The sequence below is a fragment of the Gossypium hirsutum genome, chromosome A13 (genome assembly GCF_007990345.1).
Source record: "Gossypium hirsutum isolate 1008001.06 chromosome A13, Gossypium_hirsutum_v2.1, whole genome shotgun sequence".
Lineage (NCBI taxonomy): Eukaryota > Viridiplantae > Streptophyta > Magnoliopsida > Malvales > Malvaceae > Gossypium > Gossypium hirsutum.
The window spans coordinates 110420761-110444347 of record NC_053436.1 but is presented as its reverse complement, the minus strand read 5'-3'; the positions used below and the strand labels follow the sequence as shown (position 1 = coordinate 110444347).

General features: G+C 36.3%; 3 protein-coding genes across 5 annotated transcripts in view; 2 read left to right on the top strand and 1 right to left on the bottom strand.

Annotated features, from left to right (window-relative positions):
- LOC107890053 (BTB/POZ and MATH domain-containing protein 4) overlaps window positions 1–15113 on the top strand; it is a 17353-nt gene extending 2240 nt beyond the window's left edge. Inside the window, exons 2-5 of one of the 2 annotated variants that reach the window (XM_041085895.1) lie at window positions 11848–12138; window positions 12852–13197; window positions 13317–13596; window positions 14563–15113. In XM_041085895.1, the coding sequence (XP_040941829.1) occupies window positions 11848–12138; window positions 12852–13197; window positions 13317–13596; window positions 14563–14591 (946 nt within the window). In that variant the 3' untranslated portion in view covers window positions 14592–15113. The remainder of the gene's footprint in view (window positions 1–11847; window positions 12139–12851; window positions 13198–13316; window positions 13597–14562) is intronic. The other variant, XM_041085894.1, reaches the window with a different exon arrangement.
- A 789-nt stretch (window positions 15114–15902) lies between these two features.
- On the top strand, window positions 15903–17428 carry LOC107890290 (hyccin). Its single transcript, XM_016814766.2, has one exon. The coding sequence runs from the start codon at window positions 16079–16081 to the stop codon at window positions 17039–17041; it is 963 nt and encodes a 320-aa protein (XP_016670255.1). The 5' UTR covers window positions 15903–16078; the 3' UTR covers window positions 17042–17428.
- Window positions 17429–17572: 144 nt separating this feature from the next.
- LOC107889161 (non-specific lipid transfer protein GPI-anchored 4) lies at window positions 17573–22574 on the bottom strand. 2 transcript variants are annotated; one of them, XM_016813511.2, is made up of 4 exons: window positions 22085–22574; window positions 19741–20112; window positions 19505–19567; window positions 17573–17885 (listed from the first exon to the last, which is right to left on the bottom strand). In XM_016813511.2, the coding sequence occupies exons 1-4, from the start codon at window positions 22470–22472 to the stop codon at window positions 17767–17769; spliced, it is 942 nt and encodes a 313-aa protein (XP_016669000.1). In that variant the 5' UTR covers window positions 22473–22574; the 3' UTR covers window positions 17573–17766. The 2 variants fall into 2 exon arrangements, with proteins under 2 accessions (XP_016669000.1, XP_016669001.1); XM_016813512.2 differs by having other exon boundaries at window positions 17573–17879; window positions 22085–22566.
- Between the last annotated feature and the right edge of the window lie 1013 nt (window positions 22575–23587).

The following is a 23587-nucleotide window of genomic DNA, read 5'->3' as shown; positions in this document are numbered from 1 at the left end:
AAACCTCTGCTATCGTGCTATTATTCAAATTTAATGCGTTGTCTGATATGATCCTTTCAGGCATTCCATACCGACATATGATTTCCTTCTTTAAAAACTTGCTGACAGCTGTCTTTGTGACGTTGGCGTAAGAAGTAGCCTCTACCCACTTAGTAAAGTAGTCAATCACTACAAAAATGAAACGATGTCCGTTTTGAAGCCTTTGGCGATATCGGCCCAATGACGTCCATGCCCCACATGGAGAAAGGCCATGGGGAAGTCATGACGTGAAGAGGTGATGGAGGCACATGAATTTTGTCTCCGTAAATCTGGCATTTATGGCACTTCTTAGCATACTTGATGCAGTCTCCTTCCATGGTAGACCAATAATATCCAAATCTCATGATCTGTCTGGCCATTGTGAAACCGTTAGCGTGTGTTCCACAAATGCCATCATGGACTTCTTCCAAGATCTGCTTGGCCTCCACAGCGTCTACACATCTTAACAGCACCTGATCTTTTCCTCTTTGTACAGGATTTCCCCATCTAAGACGTAACCACTGGCCAGCCTCCTCACATTCTTTTGTCATTCTCAGTTGCTTGGTTCGGGTATTCACAATTTTTCACGTATCGCAATATGTCCTGATACCAAGGGTTGTCGTCCTTTCTTCTTCCTCGTCAATATTACAACAGTGGGCTGGAGCATCATAAATGCTCATTTGGATAGGCTTCACATCCTCTGGTCTATTTACTTTGATCATGGAAGCCAATGTAGCTAAAGCGTCGGCCATCTGATTCTCGTCTCGTGGGAGATAACAAAAAGTGATGTCGTCAAACTCCTCAATCAATTCTAGGACTATCCTTCGGTAACTAATCAACTTAGGGTCTCTTGTTTCCCATTCGCCTTTGAGCTGATAAATTACCAATGCCGAATCCCCATATACCTCAAGTACCTTGATTTTGCGTTCCATAGCCGCGCGGATTCCCATGATACATGCTTCATATTCCGCCATGTTATTTGTGCAATCAAAATCTAGTTTACTGGTGAAAGGATAATGATCACCGTTTGGAGATACCAAGACTGCCCCAATCCCGTTGCCCATGGCATTTGAGGCTCCGTCAAAATTTAATTTCCAAGTATTGCCTTCTTGTGTGCTCGCTTCAGTAGTTGCCACATACATCAGATCCTCGTTGGGAAGTCAAAGTTCAAAGGCTCATAATCGTCCAGGGCTCTACTTGCTAGAAAATCTGCTATCGCGCTCCCTTTTACAGCCTTTTGATTCACATAGGTTATGTCAAATTCAGATAGTAGAATTTGCCATCGGGCCATCCTTCCGTTTAGAGCAGTTGACTCCATCATGTATTCAGAGGGTCTAACTTTGAGATTAACCAAGTCGTATGGTACAACATGTATTGTCTCAATCTCCGAGTAGTCCAAACCAATGCGCAACATAATTTTTCAATTGGCGAATATCTCGTTTCGCATTCGGTGAACTTCTTACTGAGATAATAGATCGCTCTTCTTTTCGTCCTGACTTATCATGTTGGCCGAGCACGCACCCCATGGAATTCTCAATACTGCCAAGTATAGTATCAACGGTTTGTCAGGGCAAGGTGGCATCAGTACTGGGGCGTTGGACAAGTAATGTTAACTCTTTCGAAAGTTTCCTGGCACTCCTCATCCCATACACCTGGATTGTGTTTCCTAAGAAGGCGGAATATGGGGTCACATTTCTCAGTTAATTGTGAAATGAATCGAGCGATGTAATTCAGTCTTCCTAGGAAACCCCGAACTTCTTTTTGAGTACTTGGCGGAGGTAATTCTTGTATGGCCTTAACTTTGTCTGGGTCAATTTCAATTCCCTTTTCGCTGACTAAGAATCTAGCAGTTTTCCTGATCTAGCCCCGAAAGTACACTTGGCTGGGTTAAGTTTTAGCTGGAACTTCCTTAACCTCAGAAACAGTTTTCTCAGAACTTGCACGTGTTCCCTTTCTGTTTTGGATTTTGCGATCATGTCATCAACATAAACTTCTATCTCTTTATGCATCATATCATGGAATAATGCTACCATGGCTCTCTGATACGTTGCTCCCGCATTTTCAATCCAAAAGGCATCACTTTATAACAAAACGTCCCCCACATCGTTATGAATGTGGTCTTTTCCTTGTCTCAGAAAGCATCTTAATTTGGTTGTACCCGGAGAAACCATCCATGAAAGAGAACAGTGAGTATCCGGCCGTGTTGTCTACCAAGGTATCGATATGAGGCAGTGGGAAATTATCTTTTGGGCTGGCTTTGTTCAAGTCTCTGTAGTCCACACACATTCGCACCTTCCATCTTTCTTAGGAACAGGACATATTGGCTACCCATTCTGAGTACTTGACCACCTGTAAGAAACCAGCATCGAATTGCTTCTTGACTTCTTCCTTTTTTTGCAAGACATCAGCCTCATCCTTCGAACTTTTGTTGGACTGGTTTGCATTCTTCTTTATAGCAATGGTGTACCACAATCAGTACTTAAACCTGGCATATCTTGGTAGGACCATGCGAAGACATCTTAAACTCTTGAAGCAACTCAACAGGTCTCGCCTGTTTCCTTGGCAATGCAAGCGCCAACTTTTACCTCTCTGCCTCCTCTAAGATCACGACTTCTACTGATTCCTTATAGGGTAGAATTTGTTTTCTTCTTCTTCCATCATTCTTAACAAATCCGGAGATAAAACGCTGTCTTGGTCACCTTTAAAATCTTGAGGATTATCTATACTCATGTCTTGCTCAAATAGAGACTCTGAATTAGTAACAGAGTCACTCATCTCGTTGATATCTGAAGACCTGTTATTGGAACAAATGGAGGCCCAAATAAAGAATCTAAGAATACTTGTATGCATGCTATGATTATAAAGGGAATGAAAAGAGTGAAAGAACATTTGCTCAAGATGAAACTGAATGAAAAGTTTTCACTGAAATTAGATTTTGGACATGTGCCTTTTACAAAAGATTCTTATCACCCCCAGGCTTAGGGCAACAAGTGTTCTGAATATTACTCTGAATTAGTTCTAAATGTTACAGGGATCTCTTCTGCAGTCCAGTTATTCAAAACACTTCCAGGTTCGTAAGGACGAATGCCCGATAAATTCCTTTCCACCCTTTCTTCCGCGGATATGGCATTGATGTCCAACCTCTCAATCCTTTCTTCTGTAACCTCATCCTTCTCTTCAGGGTGGGCAATTCCCCTTGAAACAAAAGTCTTAGATATATGGGGAAAGGTCATCGGTCCCCACTTGACTTCTATCCCGCCCAAATGTGCTCTTCTCTTTTCTTGCTTTCTCCATCTCTTTCCTCCTTTCCCTCGCATTAGGCTTATATCCAAACCATAACGTCCTGTTGTTAACTAGGATCGGTACTCTGACCCTCCCTGGAGGTATTTCCCAATCCTCTTCCAGGCAATGCTCCCTTTCCCATCGTTAGCTGTAAGCTCATTGACGTAGCTTGGATATCTTAGGCTCTGGATTTTGCTCATCTCGATGACAAATGTGGCATTTACGAATTCCAATGATCGGAATGAACATTCTATCGCTTCACTATCGCCTCTATGTATGGCATATCATCGGTGACTGATGCAATGATGTCTTCTTCTGCATCTATAGTCACCAATCGACCCTCCATCACCAATTTTAACTTTTGGTGAAGTGACGATGGTACAGCTCCTGCAGAATGGATCCAAGGCCTCCCCAATAGGCAATTGTAAGATGGTTTAATATCCATTACCAAAAAATCCACCTCGTATGTATTTGGACCAATCAATAGAGGTATCTCGATTCTCCCATCACTTTCCTCTGAGTGCCATCAAATGCTCTCACTATATTTGGCATGATTTCATGTGAGAACTATCCACAGGTAGCCTGTTTAATGTGGACAGGGGTAAAACATTCAGGGCCGATCCATTGTCCACGAGTACTGCCGGTAGTATACACCCCTTGCAACGGGCAGTGATGTGCAAGGCCTTGGTAGATCCCATACCACCTGGCGGGATCTCATCATCGTTGAAGAAGATGAAATTATCGGCATTTATATTGTTAACCAGGCGATCCAATTTGTTCACTGAGATATCTTTAGCGACATAGGTCTCGTTTAGCACTTTTACCAACGCATTACGATGTATCTCTGAACTTAGAAGTAACTCGAGCACTGAGATGCGAGCGGGTTGCTTATGCAATTGTTCCACCACGCTATACTCGCTATGCTTCAAGAATTTAGGAATTCTCTAGCCTCATTTTCGGTCACCGGTGTGTTAATTTGCGGTTCAATTCCGGTCGTTTCGTTTATTTTGTTCAACCGCCAAGGCTTTCCTTTTATAGGTTCCCTTTTTGTATTTCCCAGGTCGTAACGTTTTCCACTACGCGTATAGAAACCTGCGTCATTAGCCTCTTCTGAAGCATTTATCGGATCTCCTCTCCCGTGATCATCACATTGCAGTCGTAATTCCAAGGAACCTTTTTGCTATCCTTGTAAGGAAAGGCTACAGGTTTTTGGATTATGACCCTTGGCGCCAGTTGTATTCCAGATCCTGTACTCGTTGGCCTTGAAATAATCACCACTGGGTGATTTGGGGCCTTTCCCGTAGGCCCCTCCTCCGAGGCGTAAACTTCTCCATTTTCAAGTCCTTTGATCTCTTCATAAAATTCTAGCTCTTTGTTGTTCATCAGATTTTGCACCATGGCCTTGAATTCAGTGCAGTTTGAATGTCATGGTCTTCTTCAGCATGAAACTCGCAGTACGTCTTTGTTCCTTCGGCCTTTCTTTTGAACCTTGTTTGATGAGACCTCCTTCTATCATTTGTCTCCAGACCCAACTCAATGGGGTTTTTATCTCTGCAATGTCGGTTTTGATTCTCTTTTTCTCACCTTCGATTATTGCGTTTACCCCTTTATCAGCATGGTTGGGTAACGGATTTGCTGCTACGTTGGGTCCTAATGGGTCGTCAAACTTCACAATCCCCATCTTAATGAACCTTTCCACTGCCTTTTTAAACCCAGTACAGTTCTCAATCGAGTGTCCTGGTATCCCTGCATGGTATTCACATTGGGCATTCGTGTCATACCATTTGGGATATGGAGGTTGCATGGGCTCGAGATAAAATGGGATACTATGTGTGCATCAAATAACTTCTGATACAGTTCCCCATATGTTATTGGAATGGGCGTGAACTGAAGTCTCTCTGTGTTAGTCCTTGTGTTGGGCCTTGTGTTGGGTTCCTGCCTCGAGGGGCTTGGTGACTAGTGGTTATCATTTTTGGAGGGCCAACAGTAATCGGTTTGAATGGCTCTTGCTATATGTGCTTACGTTGTTTACTTCGCCTCCTTTTCCTTGGGCTGGTCTTTTGAAGCTTTCTCCCGTGTCGATTTTACCGCTCCTTACGCGTTCTCATCATTTCACCGGACATTACCATATCCGAGAAGCTCTTGGTAGCACTCCCCAACATGTGGTTGATGAACGGGGCTTTCAAAGTGTTGATAAACAACATGGTGACCTCTTTTTCCAAAAGGGGTGGCTGGACTTGTGTTGCCACTTCTCTCCATCGTTGGGCGTACTGCCTGAAATTCTCGCTAGGCTTTTTCTCCATGTTTTGTAACGTAATTCGATCGGGTGTTATATCCGTTACATGACTGTATTGCTTCATAAAAGCTTGCGCCAAGTCTCTCCATGAACTAACTTTAGCACGACTCAGTTGGTTGTACCATTTGGCTGCAGATCCGATCAAACTGTCCTGGAAGCAGTGGATTAACAGCTGATCATTGTTGACGTATCCTGTCATTCTTCGACAGAACATAGTTATATGAGCTTCAGGACAACTAGTCCCATTATATTTTTCGAATTCCGGCATTTTGAACTTAGGTGGGAGTACTAAATCAGGGACCAGACTCAGATCCTTGGCGTCAACCCCGCGATGATAGTCGATGTTCTCCATGACTCTAAATTTTTCCTCTAACCATCTACATCGGTCCTCCAGCTGTTTTGGCAGGTTCATTCTTGTTTTTTCTATTTCTACCACGTCATCGAGGTCCGGGACCACAGGATTAGTGGGATTATCCCCGGGATTAGAACCCGAGCCCATTTGAAAATGCACTGGTACCGAGGCACTAGCCAGACACTGAGGTCTAATGGTAACCGGTATCCTCTGTGGGTACACCTCTGGTTGTGCTTGGATGTTAGTTGGGGTAAAACCTGGAGGATAAACAGGGTCATCGTGATCCTCCCCAGCATCAACCACGGGGTCTTTTCCTTTGTTATTCCCTCCAGCCAATAACTGCTTTAATTGATTCATCACAGTGTTCTGGGATTCTAACATGTCCTGCTGGATTTTTTCCAGTCGTTCATGCATCTGATCTTGCATCTCTCGTTGCAACTGTTCCAATCTTTCCATCCTTTGATCCATTACTTTTGTTTGGCGACGAGTACCGTAGTGATATTTGATTAGATTTTTGTTGGTTTCCAGGGTAACTGTCATAATTTAATTTTATTAGGGTCATTTTATGAAACTTACTGCATATGATGTAATGCAAATGTATGAAATGAATGCAAAAAGAGGCATTGATTCGAATTCAGTTTCATTAGAAAACTCAACTAGAAAGCAAATTTCTTTACATAAAATAAATTACATATACGACTTCGCCTTTATACCCAAGGCCTTAACCTTCCTAAGAAGCCAAGCTAAATCTCGACCTCGGCTTGATTCTGACTCATATTTTAAACTCAATACATCGGCCTGAACTGCTAATGTTTGCAGATGATCAGCCACTTCCCGCACTTGAGTCACAGCTTCGCCCATAACGTAATCTCTGTCCCTAATCTGCCTTTGAGAATGATGGAATTGCTCTTGCCATTGATCATTACTCCTCTCAAGAAGCTCCATTCGTAGCTCAGAATTGTGTAATGCGTCCTCAAGCTCCTCTACCTTTTCCTTCAGTTCTTCGATCTTATTTAAGCTTGCTCTTAATTCGATCATGGAGTTGCGACTACGGTACGAGTGAAGTGACTTTTCTAGCTCTGCCACCTTGGCCTTTAATCCTGCCTTCTCATTTCGGCACTCTAACAAACTCCTTTCCAAAGCGTTTTCTCGAGCTCGAGCATCCTGAAATTTCTTTTCCCACTGATTGGCCCTATTCTTTTCCTCATTGATCTCTTGTCGCCACTGCTCTGACGTTTTGCCCAGACCGACAGTTCTCATCGACAATCGCAGCTTCTTGTAATCTATTTTTAGACTATCCAAATCCTCTTCAGCTTTGTTCTTTCCCTTCCTTAATTTCTCGGCTTCTAGCTTGTGGATATCGATGTCTAATCCCAAATGCACTTTTTCTTCTTCTAACTGTTCTATCCTTTTTCCCAACTCAGAATTCCTTTTCTCAAAGTCTCGTTTGATGATCTCTAATTCTGACGGAACTACTTGTAGATGCTCTTCTATAGACTGAACGCAATCTTCCCTCGGTTTAGGGATGTTGTCATTGACTCTTTTACTCCACCACCCATAATATTCTGAAGTTGCCATCGCTCCTATGGTAAATATTTTCATTCGGTGAACCTGTTTCCAAGCGTTAGATATTTCTCGAGTTTTTCTCTTGTAGTTTTCATCCTTATAAGAAAACTCACATTGAGCCAACCCTTGTGTTGCTGGTATGAACTGTCTCGATCTATATTGTCTTAATACGAGTAAAGGGGCATAACCGACAGCTCCCCAAATTCCGAGTAAAGGGACCCAGTCGAAATCACCACATCGATACAGGATCTCGTCGGGTACCATCCAAGGAGCTTTCCATTCAACGTCATCCTCCTGAAGATTTTGGAGAATCGTCATCCACTTCTCTTCCGTGATGTCGTCTCGTCTTGGTGTAGCAACTTGTTCCTTCAACGGGGAATAACCTTCTGAGAAGACTCGATAAGAGACATTCTCCATCTTCCAAAAGTGACTATGGAACCACACCAATAGTAGCTGTGCGCATCCGATGAACCTTCCCTCCCCTGCTCTTCGACATGCGCTTAGAGATCTGAAGGTTTCTGCTAAGATTGCCGGGATGGGCGTGACTCCTTTACTAAGCCGATCGAACAAATCAGAGACGGCCTCATCTACGTGCCCTAAAGCTCTAGGGAAAATTACCAAACCATAGATACCTAGAGCGAAGACATCCACTCTTTTCTTCACATCGGGGTGTGCTAATACTAAATCTCGCAAGCTTTTCCAAGGAACGCATTTACTGTCTCCCTTCTGTTGGATCCGGGCAGCGACCCACTGTTCGCTCATCCCTGTAATGCTCATCAATTTTTTTAATAATGTTGGGACACTAGCAGCTCTAGAATAGGCTTTGTCAATTTGAATCTTTGGACACCGAAGCAAGGTCGTATATTCTTCCACGGTGGGCACCAAGTCCACTTTTCCAAAAGTGAAACAACTGTAAGCAGGATTCCAAAACTGGGCTAGGGCTCGGAATAAATGCTTGTCCACTTTGACACCAAGTAGGTGAGGCAAGTCCCCGTAATCACAGTAAAACATCTGCTTGGTCCCGTCGTCCCATTGATCCCATATTTCCTTCATTTCTCGCAGATCATTTTGGACTACGCTGATACGGGTGAAGTCCCATAACTCTGATACGTACCCTTCTGCAAGACTATCGCCTTTCTCTCTCCACATCGTCTCAGCCCATAATCGTACAGCTGCATTGTCTTCTACTTTATCAAGAAACCTCTTTTCCATGATAAGCTTTCTATCTATACTGAACGTGAATCGACACCTCTTTTGAAATGAAAATGCCATGCAATCACAAACAAAGCAAATTAGATCTAGGATTTAAAATAAACGATAATAAATAAAGCATCTATTCGGTAAGCACTAGGGTCTAGAATAGCTCTATCTCGGTGGGTTCTTATGGCTCGCTATGTGTGGTTTGGTTCTAAAGTGAGGGTACCTGAACCAGCAGATTCCTCGATCCTCACCCATTATAGGCTCATATGGACCGAGTTCAGTTCAGGGGAATACATTTCCCTATGGCCATGCGGAGATGAAAATCTCACGAAGACATAGGTACGGATGTATCCCGGAAGCGATTCACTATCCCATGCGGAGGTGAAAACCTCACGAAGGCGTAGTTTCTCACTCCCACTTAAAAGGTGTGACCAACGGTCATGCAATGGAATGTGCGGAAGTATAAAATAAAATACAGAACACGATAAAAATGTAACTCAAAACAAAAGATGAGAGGATCGTAAATTTAAATCGAATTTTTAACTTTCGACAAAAGACAAGAAACAATCAACACGTGGCTTGACTCTCTTATTTCCCCAGCGGAGTCGCCAAGCTGTTGACACCATTTTTTTGAATGAAAACGGGGTCGACTTGGATTTAAAAAATGAAAACGGGAGTCGCCACCAATCCCTTTTTTTGACGAGGTGTGATCGGGTCACCTCAAAAAAGTGGTTGTTTTTTTAATAAATGATTTAATTTTATTAAAACAACGATTTTGGTCTACGAAATCCAGAAAAATGAGTTCGGGAGCCGGTTACGCACGAGGAAGGATTAGCACCCTCGATACGCCCAAAATTGGTACCTAGTTGATTAATTAGTGTCTTAGTGTCGAAAATTAAAAATTTGAAGAGTTTTAAAAAAAATACGATTCTTAAAAGAAAATCTGATGTCATGAATTGAAACATAAGATTCTCTTGTTCCGGAGGAATATCACATCCAGCACGTTAGGACACGATACTCTACACCACCGAAACCAAGATCACCTTATAGTTTAATGAAACCTTACTTTGAAGCTTTAAGAGGATATTTGGCTGTTTAGTCGAACGAGAAATCGAAACCCAGCACGTTAGGGCACGTTTCCTCGATTTTCCAAACGCGAAATATTGCTTTATTTAAAAGTTTAAAAGGATATTTGGCTATTTGGTCGAACAAGAAACCGAAACCCAGCACGTTAGGGCACGTTTTCTCGATTTTCCAAACGCGAAATATTGCCTCATTTAGAAAAATTTTCCTTTTGGTGTTTAGTGTCGATGTTTGACAAAACAATAATGAATACAACAAGGTGAGCAAAGTAAAGTGAGTAACAACAATACAATAGGCAAAATGAAATGACGAGGCGATTACAAAGCATACAAATAAATAAATAGGACGAACATTTTAGAAAAAGCACATGCGTACATAAATAAACAAACGACGACTAACAATAATGACAATAAATACAATTATGTAAAAATGTATATGCATATAATTTTAAACCATAAGATAAGAAATGCATATAAATTAAGAATATGAAAACATAGATAAGTATGTACACATATATGAAACCGGTAAATACTATGAAAAATGTAAATGTGCATTTATATATTTACAAATCGTGATAATATAAAGTATATGTATGTGAATTATAAAATATGTGAAATATACAAAAAGCATTTTTAAGAGTGTAAAATATATAAGTATGTATATGATGTAAAATATGCATAAATATATGTAAGTGTATAAAAATTATGAAATGTGAAAAAAACATTTAAGTATGTATAAGTACGTATATATACATATTATAAATATATAGATATATAACAAAGCATAAACTAATAATAATAATAATAATAATAATAATAACATTGGAATATAAAAGAAACGTACATAAAATTAATAAAATATTAAAATAAAGTGAAATGAAAAACGTTAAATACAAAAATATATGTGTATACACATACGTAATGAAATATTTACTAGTACATAGTTATAAAAATAGTAATACTAATAATACTAATAATATAAAAAATAACAAGGATATTTGATAAAAATACAAAAAAACGGGGTAAAAAGGATTAAAATCGAATTAAAAACGCAGTTGTAGGGCCAATTAAAAATGAAAACAAAGAAAAGGGACTTGATTGTAACGCGCGTGCAACTTGGAGGGTTAAAAGCGCAATAAACCCAAGTATTAAAACGCTGCGCAGCATGGGGGACCAGAATGAATTCGGGGCGAAACCATGGAGCTAGATTAAAAATAAAGAAAAGCTTGATTGTAAACTCCCGAAAAAGCGGAAGGGCTAAAAGTGCAATTAGCCCTTCCAAAGAAAAACACGCGGATCCTCCTGGTGCGGGTCGGGTCGACCCGACCCGCGATCAAAACGACGTCGTTTTATTTGTTTAAACTGGGGGTCCAAAACGGTGCGTTTTGGCCCCCTATAAAAGTCAAAAAATTTCAAAAAAAATCATTTGTAAGGCTGAGGGAGAAAAAAAAGAAAAGGGAGAGAGGAGAGGGGAGCCCGGAGCGATTTCCGGCGAAGGGGGGGGTCACCGGACGGCCACCGGAGGCTCGCCGGTGCCGGCGCCTTTTTATTTTTTTTTTGTTATTCTTTTTTATAAGTTTATGCTATGTATAGATATATATAATAGATGAATTTTCGAATAAAAATAAAAGAAACCTTAGATCTCTGCCTTTCTGTTTCGGATCTTTTTTCGCTTCAATCTGCTTTTTTTTTGTATTTTAAGTAGTGTTACAACTGAAAAATGAAAAAGAAAAAAAATCCTCCCGTTTTACATGCTTGTTTCGGCTTTTATAGCCTTATTTGCTCTCTGTTCTTTGTTGTTTTGTGTTTGCAGGGTATGGAGGGCACGGTGGAGTGTCAGACGCGTGGGGGTAAGGGGGTAGTGCGCCGCTATAGTGGAGCAGGGTATGGGCAACGGCGTGGCAGACGAAAAGGCATGCGGCGGCTGAGGCTGAAGGAGGCTAGGGTTGCTGAAAAATCTTAAGCAAATGGGCTTATTATTTGGGCTAGGGTTTGATGTAAATTGGGCTTGGGTAATTTAGTTTGGGGCAGGCATAATTGGGCTTGTACAGTTACAGCTTAGCCAAAGGGATGGGCATTGGGAAGCACATTGTCAGCGATAATTTCACTGTAGGTGGCTACCGGTGGGCTATTTACTTTTACCCCGACGGTAAAAACCCCGAAGATAGTTCCACTTACGTCTCCGTCTTCATTGCATTGGCTAGCGAAGGCACCGATGTTAGGGCCTTGTTCGAGCTTACGCTTATGGATCAGAGCGGCAAAGGCAAACATAAGGTTCATAGCCATTTCGATCGGTCCCTTGAGAGTGGACCTTATACCCTCAAATATCGCGGCAGTATGTGGTAGGGTTTTAATCTTTTTACTCTTTTAAGTTTCTTTAACGAATGTTTACAAATCGAATGAATACATGCTCTGCGGAAAAGTGATTCGTAGAAACTGGATTAATTTCAATTGATTGAAAATGAATGAACTATTCTGTATAAAAAACCAGATACAGTTTTAATTTTAGTTTGTGAAAGAAGAACAAGTAGCGGAAACAACAATGCAGCGGTCAGTTTTCGTACTCTTGAAAAAATGTTTGTGATATTCCTTGCCATTGGACAAAGTAGGAGAATTTTGATGTTGGAAGTGGGAACTATATATGGATTAACATTTTTAAGTTCTACTCTGTATGTGCACGTATGATTTGGTAAATTGTGCTTTATGAGGTTTCGGCTAGAACTTATGATCAAAATCTATTGTTTATTAGCTTTCGGTTTCAATTTGAAACATAAGTATTTTCTAAGCAAGGTGATCATGCTATTTCCATGGCGGGTATAAAGTGTTTTGCTGTGGAAGAGTTTGTGTTTTGTCCAATGCTATTTTTATGTACTTTTTTTCATCTGGTTGTATGCGGTTTCGAGTCTTTACTTATTTGATTATATTGTCGATCTGATAAGGCCTACTCTATAGACTTTATCTGATTGAACAGAATCCGCGGATGGTCTACCTGTTGTCCATGTTCATTTACTGGACTTAAATTATTGTTCTTTCTCCCATGTTTTCATTAATCTAGGGGATACAAGCGCTTTTTCAGACGAGCATTACTTGAAACATCAGATTACCTCAAGGATGACTGCTTGATAATAAATTGTACGGTTGGAGTTGTTGTGTCGGCGATAGATTGTTCCCGACTACACTCAATTCAAGTGCCAGTGTCTGATATAGGAGCACATTTTGGTATGCTGCTAGAAAATATGGAAGGTTCAGATATTACATTTGACGTGGCTGGAGAAAAGTTTCGTTCTCATAAGTTGGTATTGGCTGCTCGATCCCCTGTTTTCCGAACTGAAATTTTTGATGGGGTGGACGAGCAAAAGAAAGAGATGGTTATCACCGATCTAGAACCTAGGGTTTTTAAGGTGAGAAACCTTTTACATCTTTCTTTCTGGCATTCCTCTAAGGGCATAATCTGGTTCTTGTTCTTGCGATTGTATATTTTAGTCATTATCATTTTTTTTGTTGTTGCTGTGTCAAATAGGCCTTGTTGCACTTTATTTACAGAGACACTCTTTCGGAAGATGCGGAGAGTGTTGAGTCTAGTTCTGCTTCTTTGTCATCAGTATCCGAAACACTAATAGCTAAATTGTTAGCAGCAGCAGATAGGTATTGTCTAGAGAGACTGAAATTAATGTGTGAATCTCGTCTCTGCAAGAATATATCTGTAAATTCTGTTGCCAAAATTCTAGCTTTGGCTGATGAATATCATGCTACGGAATTAAAAGCTGTTTGTCTCAGATTTGCTGCTGAAAACCTTGCAGGTCCGTTAACCTTCTTCAACTTTATGCATTTTGCTTATATCATCATCAATTAGATTTAAAAAATGTGGTGAAAACTAATAGTTATTGAAACATAGAACCGCTACTTGTTTGATCTTGCTATTTCTCTGCAAGATGAAATCCTACTTCAGGACATTATGTTAGAGGAAAACATCTCTCTTGTCGCGACAATAAATCCATGTCATGATTAAGGCTTGTTGGCTCTAAGAGTTTGACTTATAATTGACTGTTATAGCGGTAAAAGTACTATGGAGGCCCTTGTACTAAGGGTCAGATTGCATTTTGCCTCTTTTCCTCAAAAAATGGGTAAATTAATTTTTATACATTAAATCAAAGAGCAAATTGGCTATTTCTATAAAAAAAAACATTTATTTCTACTTTTAAAAACTAGCATGTTTGACAGAATTAACTAGACAATTATATGTGGTGTGCCACCCCTACCTTATTTTGATGTGCAAGGACCAGTTTTTAGTAGAAGAAATGGATAAAATTTTCAGCAGAAGAATTAGTTTGCTTTTTTATTTAATGTATAAGCACTAATTTGTCTATTTTTTAGTAGAGGGGGCAAAATGCAATTCAACTCTTAGTACAATGGCCTCCATGGTACTTTTACCCTTTTATAGCTGGCATTAATACATGTTTGGTGGAAAATGATTCATAGCTCAGCTGCTCTATTTGTTATACATGAATAGATGAGCCCAACTATACCCATAGATAAACATTATATATTTAAAGGATCCGGAGCACCAAACTAACCAGTTAGAAGTTTTGTTATATATATATAAATTACCTTTTGAGTAAAAGTTATTAGGTGGATTTATATTGCATGTTGAGCAACTGAACATGTCAGGCTATGTACTCTCGATATTTTAGTGTTATGTCTTCTTCATAGGTCAGTTAGGGCATGTTAGAACATATGCTTTAGTAAAGTTGTGGATTGAGTTGTAGGTATCATAAGGAGCTTGTTCATGTGCTGAGGCTGGAGTTTTCATGTGCAAGCTTATTGTTCTTCGATCTTGATATGACGAACTTAGCTGTCTTTCCGAGAAAATTCTAAAACCAAGAACGAAACTATGAAACTTGAAGGGCCATATGGTACTTTCAGATCCCGGTCTCTAACATGTGTTCTTATAGCAGCTGTCATGCGATCGGATGGCTTTGAATACTTAAAAGACAACTGCCCTTTACTTCAGTCAGAGCTCCTCAAAACCATCGCAGGTTGCGAGGAAGATTATAGCAGTGGCGGAAAATCACGAAGTGTATGGGCACAACTCTCAGACGGCACCGATACAAATGGCAGGAGAGTCAGGCAAAGAACATGATTGGAAGATGATTGATTGTTCAAATTGTAAATGAATTCGAATTCGATCATGTAGCTGAGAGAGAGAGAATGGAATTTTGTAGATTTGGGTGAGTTTTTGTAAATCTCTGGTAAGTGCCATTGCTAACAATTTTGTCATTTTGGAAATGGAGATTCAACAACAGTGAATTCTACTGCATAATGCCTTCCCCTTTTGTATGGCCTTTAAATTAAATTGATCATTTAAGTAAATCAACAAATAATTACAATAATTATCCTTCTGATTAGAAGCCATGAATCTTCATTTTTGCTGCATACTTTCAATTGAACGAAATTGGGATGTCTATGAAAATTTAAACTAAAGCTTATCTTTAGCCCTTTATCTCATGGTCGATGTTCCATGCTTCTCGTAAATTATTAATAAGTTTACCAATTTTTTTTTTAAAGTTTTAAAAAACCATTTGAAAATTTTCATTTATGTTATTAGAAAGTTTTTAAATAAGCCACTAGTCGGTTAAGTTTTATTTTTTAAAATTTAGTTAATGAGTTTCAAGCAATAATTCGACAATACTAATCGACAAGTAAAAGAATATATTTTAAATCTAAGTTGATCACGCTATCTATGTCCAACGTTGAATAAGACAGTTGTTTGAATTTTGATTCATAAATTTATGACTTTCAAAATTATTTCATGAAATAAAAAATTCTAAATTGCAAAAGAGAAAGAGAAGGAAAGCTGTTAATTGAATACAAAAATAATTTTAACAGCTTAATGAGTTAAATGAAAATTTTTAAATTATTCAGTGATGGTTGTATAAATTTTTAAAATTAAATAATCAAAATGTAAATTTACTAATAATTTAATTACATTAACTGACATTTACCTTTTTTATTTATAATGAGAATAAAATTAATTTTGATATTTAATTTTAAAGTTCCATTAATTTTTTTAACTAAATTTAGAAAAAAAAAATGAAGAAGAAGAAGAAGAAGAGAAGAGTGGATATTATTTAGCTTAGTAAAAGGTAATCCTATTTTTCCTCCTTAATTATCTCCCCTAATTTAAACTTTAAACTAAATTTAAAAAAAAACATTTAAAAATATAAGAAAAAAAGTGTACTCCATTAAAAAGCTTAATTATTTCCCTTCATTCTTCATTCACCAATGTCATCCTCCAACCCCGGCTCCCCTTCCGCCACCGCCACCTCATCCTCATCGGCATCATCATTCTCTTCCAAAGCTCATTCATGTATCCAAGCCCTTTCTTCCATCCTCTCCACCGTCCCTTCCTCCGTCTCTTCTTCCTCTTCCCTCCTTCACGACCCTACCGTTTCTTCCCAAATCTCCACCCTCCTCCGTGACCCAGACTCCGGTTCCGGCGACAACAACCTCTGTCGTTGGCTTTACGACACTTTCCATTCCCCTGACCCTGAACTAAAGCTCGTCGTCCTCCGTTTTGTCCCCATAATAGCCGGCATTTACCTCTCCCGTATCGCTTTACGTAAATCCCTCGCCGGTTTCGAAGCCATTTTATTAGCTCTTTACGCCCACGAAACCACCGCACGCGACGGTCAACCGATAAGCGTCAACGTCCCTGATTTAACCCAACCCAGTATTTACCATGAAGCTAAATCATCAGCAAAAAGCCAAGCAACTGAATTAAACCTAGCTGTCATCTCACCAACATTAGAACCCCATGGCACCATGAGATCATCAAGAAGAGCAAGAATCGTCGGTGTAGCCTTAGAGTTGTATTACAGTAAAATATCTCAAATGCCAGTGAGTTCAAAGCTCGAGTTTTGTGAGTTTTGTGATATTTGGGCTACAGGGATTCAAAACAAACCATCTTCATCTTCATCATCAAAACAAAAGACAATACTATTGCCATGGGAATTATTACAACCAAGTTTAAGGATATTAGGACATTGTTTACTGGGTGCACATAAAAGTAAAAAACTGTATGAAGCTGCTTCAATGGCGACCAAGAGTTTATATGAGAGATCGTTGCGTGATATTGATGCTAAAGCTATTTTAGCAACCAGCAGTCTTCTTCGACTTGAAAAAATGGCTATGGATCCTAAACTTAACGTTGATCATACTGAAATTGATATGTCTTTGGCTTTGTAAATATTTCATATGTACACATTATTTTTGTAATGTTTTTATTGTGTTTACCAAAATTGATAAATTAGTCTTTTTCAAGTTATTAAATTTAGTATTTTACGAAAAGAACTGAAGTTACTGAGATTAAACCATGGATTTGCATGCATGGCATTAGTTTGAAATTATGGAAAGGATGAAATGAAATAGTTAAAATAATGCAATTCAACATACTAGAAATCACGTCCTACTATATTGGTAATCATGATTATACCAATTGAATTAAGCTCATTCAGCATATATAAAATTAAATTTAGTAATGTAAAAAATCTTTCCTACACTGGAAATAACCAAACCCTTATTTTTATATTTATTTATTTTTCAAACTTCTTAAGCTATTAATATATTTTAATAATCAACAAAAGAAATTGCATTAAAATTAAAACCATTTTGTGATTAAAAAAATCATTGGCAATGCTTCTTGGGATTAAAATAATTAATCACTTAGCATTTAAATTAATCAAAGTTATAGCCAAATGCCAAACCCTAGAATTCAAATTAACAATGATAGAATCTCAATGAAATAAATCTCATAATAAACTCTTACAAGTTATTGGTGTATCTAGACATCGTCTCCCCTCACTAAAAAAAAAAGAAAAAAGAAAAAAATATGCAAAACATATATAATTATAAATATAGTAAATGAATATTAATGGAGGAAAATAAGTTTTAATAATGGGAAAATAAGAGCTTTAAATCCCAAAAAGCATGGGAAGAAAGGAAATTGGCAAGGCAATGAAGGAAGCTAGACCAAATATTGCCATGTTTGAAGCACCACTGCTGTTTCCATTTGAAGGGCTTGGAGCTAATCCTTCACGATGGGGGGAAATTCTTAGTAAAAATACCAATTATTCATGTATCAAGTTTATATAACTATAAAAATTTTAAAATATAATAAAAATATGTAAATATCACATGAATGATGAATATTCAAATTGTCAACCTCGACAAAAAGGAATATAAATAAAATTTTAAATAATTAAACCCAAAGGGTGAATTTAGAAATTCTTTTAGGAATGGAAATTTTATTATTAATTTTTTGAGAGATAAAAATGTTATTTCATCATTTAATAATTTATATTTTTATCATTTATAAGATTTTTTATTTTATTTTGAGAGGTAAAATGTTTTATCATATATTAATTTATAATTTTATTATTTTAAAGTGAACTAAACAGATAATTATTCATTTTTAAATGTTCAAGTAAGTTTCCTGCCTCCTTTAAATTCACCCCTGCCTATAGTTGGGGTTAATATTCGATTAATTACTACTAGAAATTTTTAACTCTGGGTTCAAATACAGCCACGTCTCATTTAATATTTTTTTTCACTACATGGTAAAGATGCCATTTTCTAAATTGTAGAGTCTAAAAATTCTACAAACTCTCAATATTATATATAGAGGTAAACCACAGTTATTTACTCAACTTTTATGGTACTTTCATTTTGGGTATGAAATCTTTTCAAATTAGTCACCTCACTTTTAGGATATTTTCATTTTAGTCATTCAAGTGTTAAATCTCTAACGGTATTTAATTATACACGTCACATCATGTTTGCACTTTTATTTTGGTACTATAACATGTTAACTAATTTGTTACTATAACATTAAAATTAATTAATTTAATCTCATGTTAAATTTTTAAAATTTTATTTTATGTTTAACAAAATCAACTCAAATAACTTTGTCTATAAAACTTATATATATATATTTTTTATATAATCTCAAGTCTCCCATGCTATGCTAAAGGTAAAGAGAAAAAAGATACTTGCAATTAATTAAATTAATTGCTTGCTCTTTGTTTGAGTAAAGAAATGATAAAAAAAAATATGAATTTTGTTTGGAATAGAAGATAAAATTAATTAATTTAATTAATTGCAAATATTTTTATTTACCCTAATCAATACTTAAAAAGATTTTTTTTGATAATTTTTGTGTATTATTTTAATGTCTATCACATATTCACTTTAAATTTGAGTTTTTTTTACCCTAATCAATACTACAAAAAGATATTTTTTGATGACCAAAATGAATATGCTAACATGATATGGCATCTACAATACCGCAGTTAGAGATTTAACAATTGAGTGATTAAAATGAAAATGACCTAAAAGTTGGATGACCAAATTACAAGGAAAATGCCTTAAAAGTTGAGTGACCCAATGGAAAATTTATCCATGATAATTGTTTTAATGGAATTAAAAAAAATTCATAAACCAAATTATGGAGGGTTTTTTTTTTTGGCCAATATCTAATTATACTCCATATATATACACACCAACTTTCGGTAGAAATTCAAGATTTACCATCTTTCAACGAAAAAGTATAACTTTTTTTTTGAAATACGCACTAAAATAGTTGATAATAAGATTATTTAAACAATAATATTTGTAAAGTAAGTTAGAATTAAAAGAAAGAAAACGAAGTACCTGGTGATAAAGATACTTCAGTGCCTGAAGTTGGAACCCCAACTGGAGCGGCACCATAGATAGCTGTAGGAATTCAATTCCAGATAAAAAATCAATTTTGTGATTACGTATTTTCAATATATTTAACTTACATTTAATGTTGGAGATAATGATTAAGTTAAATAAATGTCTCGATTGATATTTTATCGATACTTTTAAGACGTAATTAAATTCTTAAAAGAAAGTAATATACTTACTGGAGCAGAGACTAACGGGGGGGGTTTTAACATGGCAAACATTAGGTAGCTTAAGAGCTCTATCCATGTCAATGTCGACCCCATAACTCGAGGTCGCGTTCTTATCAAACAATAAACATAAACACTGAGGGCTGCTTTCCACGAGCCCGGCCAACTCCGGGCAACAAGGTTTGTCCGGCTTCGTTTGGTTGCTTCCGGCCGTCACGTACGGCAAACAATCCGACAAGTTAAACAAGTTTGTCATGCAGTCCGGTGTTGGTGCCATGGCGGATGGAGACGGTCCGTATGCTACGGAACCTGTTGGCTCGGATGCTGGTGACATAGATCCTTCAGTGCTTTGAGTTGGAACTCCGATTGGAGCCCCGACAATAGCTGTTTATGAGTTCATGGAAATAAATGTTAGTAGTTCAACTTCAGCATACATGTGCAACTAAATACTTTAAATTTAAAGTTCAAGTTTTATGTAAATGAATAAAACTTGGTTTTAAAGTTTGATTAAGTTCTATTTTTAAAATTTTGAGGCGAGAATTGGACTACAAATTGTTAATATTAATTAAAATTTTAATGATAATAATATTTACACTAAATATAATACGTGATAATAATTTTTTTTATTCAGAATCCAAAATTTTGAACCTTAATCCTGAATTTTGAACCATAGATACGAATCCCGAACTTTGAATTTCAAATAACTTGGGATTCAAAGTTTAGAGTTCAAGATTTAAGATTTAGGATTTGAGGTTTAAAATTCATGGTTCAAGATAAAAAAAATTATCAAAATTATGTGTTAATAACATAAATTTTTTTTACTAAAATATAATTAAATAATTAAAAAAATCATGAATAATATGATGAGAAAATTACATAAAATAATTTCTCTAGTAAAAATTAACAATTTATAAGATTTTTTAAAAAAATAATATTAATGTTTTGGTAATAAAATCTTATTTAAATGAAATAGGCAGTGTGCACGTGATTCATTTATTGGAAAAATGACAGAGCGGTAAAGTTGGTTGAAAGCTAACCGAGAGACCTTAAATGCCTTCATCAAACATATTAAATGAAACCCAACCATATCCCCCCAACCCAAACTATTCTTTAAATATAATGTATAAAAATTAACATTAAAAATATCACCCCAAAAAAATTAACATTAAAAAATAAAATAAAAAATATCATGAATATATTTATTAACCAAAATTTATATAATTTATAAAAATTATATTTATACTATTATAGACTATATAAAACAGACTCGGGAAATAATAAATTCAACAGTCAAAACTTTATTTCAATGTATATTTTTAAATTGATTATATATTACTATATTCACCACTAAAAATATATTTTTTTTAAAAATACTATAAAATCACTTATGTTACCAAAAAAAAAATTCTACTCGTCGATGTAATTTTAGCTCAATTGAAATGGGTATTTTTATCAATACAGGAAGACGTAGGTTCAAATGCGCTAAAACACATTATACTTCTATTTATAAGTTTGGTACGACTATAGGTAATTCTAGACATTGTATTAAAAATAACAAATATGATTCATATTGTAATTATCTTTGAAAATGTTGGGTTAATTCTAACAAATGTTTTCAAACTATGGTCCAAATGTTAAATTGGTCCAAAAACTTCAAGATGTTTTAATTAAGTTTTCAATGTTTTAATATTATATCAATCAAGCCATTCTATTAACCTAGTCGTCAATTTAAAAGTTATATATTAGGTTGGATAAAATGTTGAGCAGATTTAAAGCACCTAAATTAAACTATAAACATGTGTATACTTAATGTATAATAGTTTAGATTTAATGTATTAAAATAAAATATAATCCTCTTAAATTGTCAATATCTATGTTTTTCGAAAACATAATATCTAAAGTTATTCATATTAAATTTGAATCGACAAAAGACCATCTTAATATAAATAATATTCTTTAAAAAAATTTAAAAATTTAATTACAATATTTTTAAACTTTCGAACCAAATTTAAAATCGAAAGTATAGTTTGAAAATATCTTACAATTAACGCTAACAATTATAACAAATTTGAGTTCAATATTTAATTCTCCTCGTTATATTCAATGTTTCAAAAATTCCACGCACCTCTTCTAGTTCAAGCAATTCAATCATCCAATAACTAAATAAACAATTAAAAAAATCTATAAATCAATTCAATCAGTTTTCCTGTTTTAATTTTCGGTTGTTATAAGTCTTCTTACTCAAAATTATTCAATTTTTTACCCGCCAATTCTCAATCCAAACAACAAGATCAGTTATACTCCATCAAAAATTCATGAAAGATAGTAAAAAAAGAAGAGGGAAAGGTAGAATTACCTGAACAAAGACTAACAGGAGGAGTTTTAACATGGCAAACATCAGGAAGCTTAAGAGCTCTATCCATGTCAATGTTGAACCCATAGTTCGCCGTCGCGTTCTTATCCAGCAAATAACACAAGCATTGAGGGCTACTTTCCACTAGCCCAGCCAATTCCGGACAGCAAGGCTTGTCCGGCTTCGTCAAGTTGCTTCCGGCCTCCACGTACGTCAAACAATCCGATAAGTTGAACAAGTTCGTCATACAGTCCGGCGTCGGTGCCATGGCGGACGGCGACATGGCCATCGCTGGACCAGCTGCCGGTGCCTGCGCCGATGTCACCGCGCCGCCGTAAAAAGCAGTTACGAGGATGGCGGCAACGAGGATCGTCGTTTGCTTCGCTGCCATTTTTTTGTCGGTGAAAGCTAAGAGAATAGTAAAAGATTTTTGAAAACTGAGAGGTGAAGTTGTTGGTAGTTATATTGAAGATAGTTGCAAATTTGAAAGCTCGAATTAATGTCAAGCCGAAATTAAATTCCAATTTATTGTAACCACCAACTAATTTTTTAAATTTTGTTTGTTTGAAATGTTACCGCTATTTGGTAGTTATATTAAATTTGATTAAATTTAAATTTTAATTATATTAATCTCAAAATCGAAGGTAAAATTCTCACAATATTATTTTTAAAGGAATAAATATTAAATCTATACATTTTTTTTTTCAATATACAATTTGGATAAAAGCATTATAGAGGTTAGGAGCATGATTATATTTTATTTTATTCTAAAAAAAGGGATAAATTAGTAATTGTACGTTAAATTAAAGAGCGAATTAATCGTTTATGTTAATAATTTTATTTATTTGTATTGTTAAAATTAACATAATTGACCAACAAGTGATTAAGTGTAATAGTAAGATACGTTGCACTCCTAAGAAGATGACTCGAATTTGAAACTTGAAGATGACATTGTTAAGAGGAACAGCTATGAACCCTGAACAAAAACTGTAAAACAAACATACAAATAAAACATACTCGATTTTGTTCCAATGCGAACCATGATGGATAGTCAAAGTAAACAAATTGCTTGGATTTGAATTAAGGGTGGTGGCACTAGAGACAAGTACTGGTCCTCAACCATCTTTTCTCCATTGCTTATGTTGCATGGTATTAATGTGCTTTCCTTTTAATTAAACCCTAATTGCTAAACCTAACCAAACTTAGGTATTCGGGGGTTGCAAATTTCCAAAAGGCTTATAAACATAACGTCTTACTCAATGGCCTAACAGCTTGCTTCACTTAATTCGTGTTTAATCGTATTTAAATTTATGTCTTTTTACTTGGTATAATTGTAATAATATTAACTAAATTTAGGCTCAATCAATATTAATAATTTTCTAGAGAAAATTTTTTGTTACTGTTAAGATTTTATAAAAACACGTGATAACATAAAAATAAAACTACATTTTGGCTCTCAAAATTTATAATTTATTTCTAGTCCCCCAATATAATTTTTTTTAACAT

Excerpts from the sequence above, each read along its gene's own strand:
- LOC107890290 (XM_016814766.2), top strand. The coding sequence starts at position 16,079 with ATGTCATCCTCCAACCCCGGCTCCCCTTCCGCCACCGCCACCTCATCC.
- LOC107889161 (XM_016813511.2), bottom strand. The coding sequence starts at position 22,472 with ATGGCAGCGAAGCAAACGACGATCCTCGTTGCCGCCATCCTCGTAACT. Across the intron at positions 19,568-19,740 it reads CCCCGTTAGTCTCTGCTCCA|CTATCTATGGTGCCGCTCCA; the intron begins GTAAGTATATTA and ends GAATTCCTACAG. Across the intron at positions 17,886-19,504 it reads TGAAGTATCTTTATCACCAG|GATTAGCTCCAAGCCCTTCA; the intron begins GTACTTCGTTTT and ends CCCATCGTGAAG.